This window comes from Sitodiplosis mosellana, unplaced genomic scaffold (assembly GCF_009176505.1).
Source record: "Sitodiplosis mosellana isolate CC-2019 unplaced genomic scaffold, AAFC_SMos_1.0 Smas_scaffold_6180, whole genome shotgun sequence".
Lineage (NCBI taxonomy): Eukaryota > Metazoa > Arthropoda > Insecta > Diptera > Cecidomyiidae > Sitodiplosis > Sitodiplosis mosellana.
Window position 1 is genome coordinate 1 of NW_022601421.1, and position 1,885 is coordinate 1,885.

The 1,885-nt window shown below is 46.2% G+C and overlaps 1 protein-coding gene across 1 annotated transcript; it reads left to right on the forward strand.

The window, feature by feature from the left end:
- Window positions 1-97: 97 nt before the first annotated feature.
- LOC129576108 (uncharacterized) lies at window positions 98-1,877 on the forward strand (the record flags this gene model as incomplete). The annotated part of the gene is made up of 1 exon (XM_055460636.1): window positions 98-1,877. A coding segment is annotated over one exon (1,780 nt), but the record flags the coding sequence as incomplete, so codon positions are not given.
- Between the last annotated feature and the right edge of the window lie 8 nt (window positions 1,878-1,885).

A 1,885-nucleotide genomic window follows, 5' to 3' on the forward strand; every position in this document is an offset into this window, starting at 1 on the left:
CGACGTTGGTCTTGACGGAACTGACATCAACGAGGGAAATCTGAAGCTGTCACAGACACTCAATGATGAGCTACGTGAACATGCACGAAAATTGCAGGTCAGTCTGGCTAGTATTTGTCATTTAGCCTGGGCACAAGTTCTTGCTCGATGTAGTGGTCGTGAGGCGGTAGTTTTCGGTACTGTACTACTTGGACGTTTGCAGACTGGCGAAGGAAACAATGATATAATGGGACCGATGATCAACACCCTACCAATACGAATAGATATTGATGAGAGGAGTGTCGAAACAGCAGTACGTCATACCCATGCCCGATTGAGTGCGTTGCTAGCACACGAACACGCACCGCTTGTGTTGGCACAACGCTGCAGTGGGTGTCCAACAGGTTTGCCACTATTCAGCGCAATACTGAACTATCGCCATAATCAGAAGAGATGGCAGGACACTGTGTCACTTCCTGGAGTAACTTTCTTAGGTGCTGAAGAGCGAACAAATTATCCATTGGTTCTGTCGGTTGAAGATGATGGCGATTCGCTGGAACTGACGTCACAAGTAATTTCACCAACGTCAACAGCTCGGATCTGTGGCTATATGCAACAAGCTCTGGAATCAATAGCTGATGCGCTTGCACGAATATCTCATCAACAACTAAGGACATTAGCAGTAATTCCACCGGAAGAGCGTACGTTGCTGCTGCATAACTGGAATCAAACCACGGTTACCTATCCACCTGCTCGCTGTCTTCACCAATTATTTGAGGCTCAGGTAGAACGCGACGGACAGGCAATTGCCGTGGAGTGTAATGGAGATGTATTGACTTACGCAGAACTCAACGCACAGGCCAATCGACTGGCACACCACTTGATTGTACGAGGCGTCAAACCAGATGACCGCATTGCACTCTGCATCCAACGGAGTACGAAATTGCCTGTAGCTATCCTAGGCATTCTAAAATCCGGCGGTGCCTATGTACCTCTCGATCCGAAATATCCCAGTCATAGGTTGGCCAACATCCTTCAGGATTCAGATCCCTTTTGTGTATTGACAGATGTGGTTGGCCGGGTAGCACTAGAAGACCACCAAATACCAATCATAGACATGGGACAGACTTCACCCGCTGACTTATGGATCGATAATCCGGATCTGGCAAAGCTGGGACTTACTCCAGCTCATTTGGCCTATATAATTTATACGTCTGGTTCAACGGGAACTCCGAAAGGGGTGATGGTGGAACATAGAAATGCAACGAATTGTCTTTATTGTATCAACGAAATGTTCACAGCTGAAGATTTTAGGCACACTTCCTTTTCGACCTCCGTTAATTTTGATATGTCTCTATACGAATGTTTCGCACCACTGTCAATGGGAACAACGTTACATGTCATAACACATGCACTCGCGCTCTCACCATCGTCGATCATTTCGACGCTTAGTACGGTACCTTCGACTGTGACAACGATACTCGATGCAGATTCCTTACCAACGTTGCTAAATGCTCTTCATTTGATAGGAGAGCCGCTAAAAGCCAGCTTAATCAAACGAATTCTCACGCACACTCATGTCATTGAACTGTGTAATCTCTATGGACAGACAGAAACGTGTTTTTTTTCAACAATGCATAGATTTAAACGATGTGAAGATGTAGTTGAAACGATAGGCCGGCCGATTGCCAACACTCGAATATATCTGCTTAATGTACATCACGAGCCAGTCCCACTGGGAGCCGTAGGAGAATTGTATATTGGTGGAGAAAATTTAGCTCGCGGCTACCTTAACCGTCCTGAGCTTACAGCGAAACGTTTTCTACGAGATCCATTCAGCGATAATCCAGCAGCACGCATGTATCGTACTGGTGATCGAGCACGTTATTTACCTGATGGTAATTTG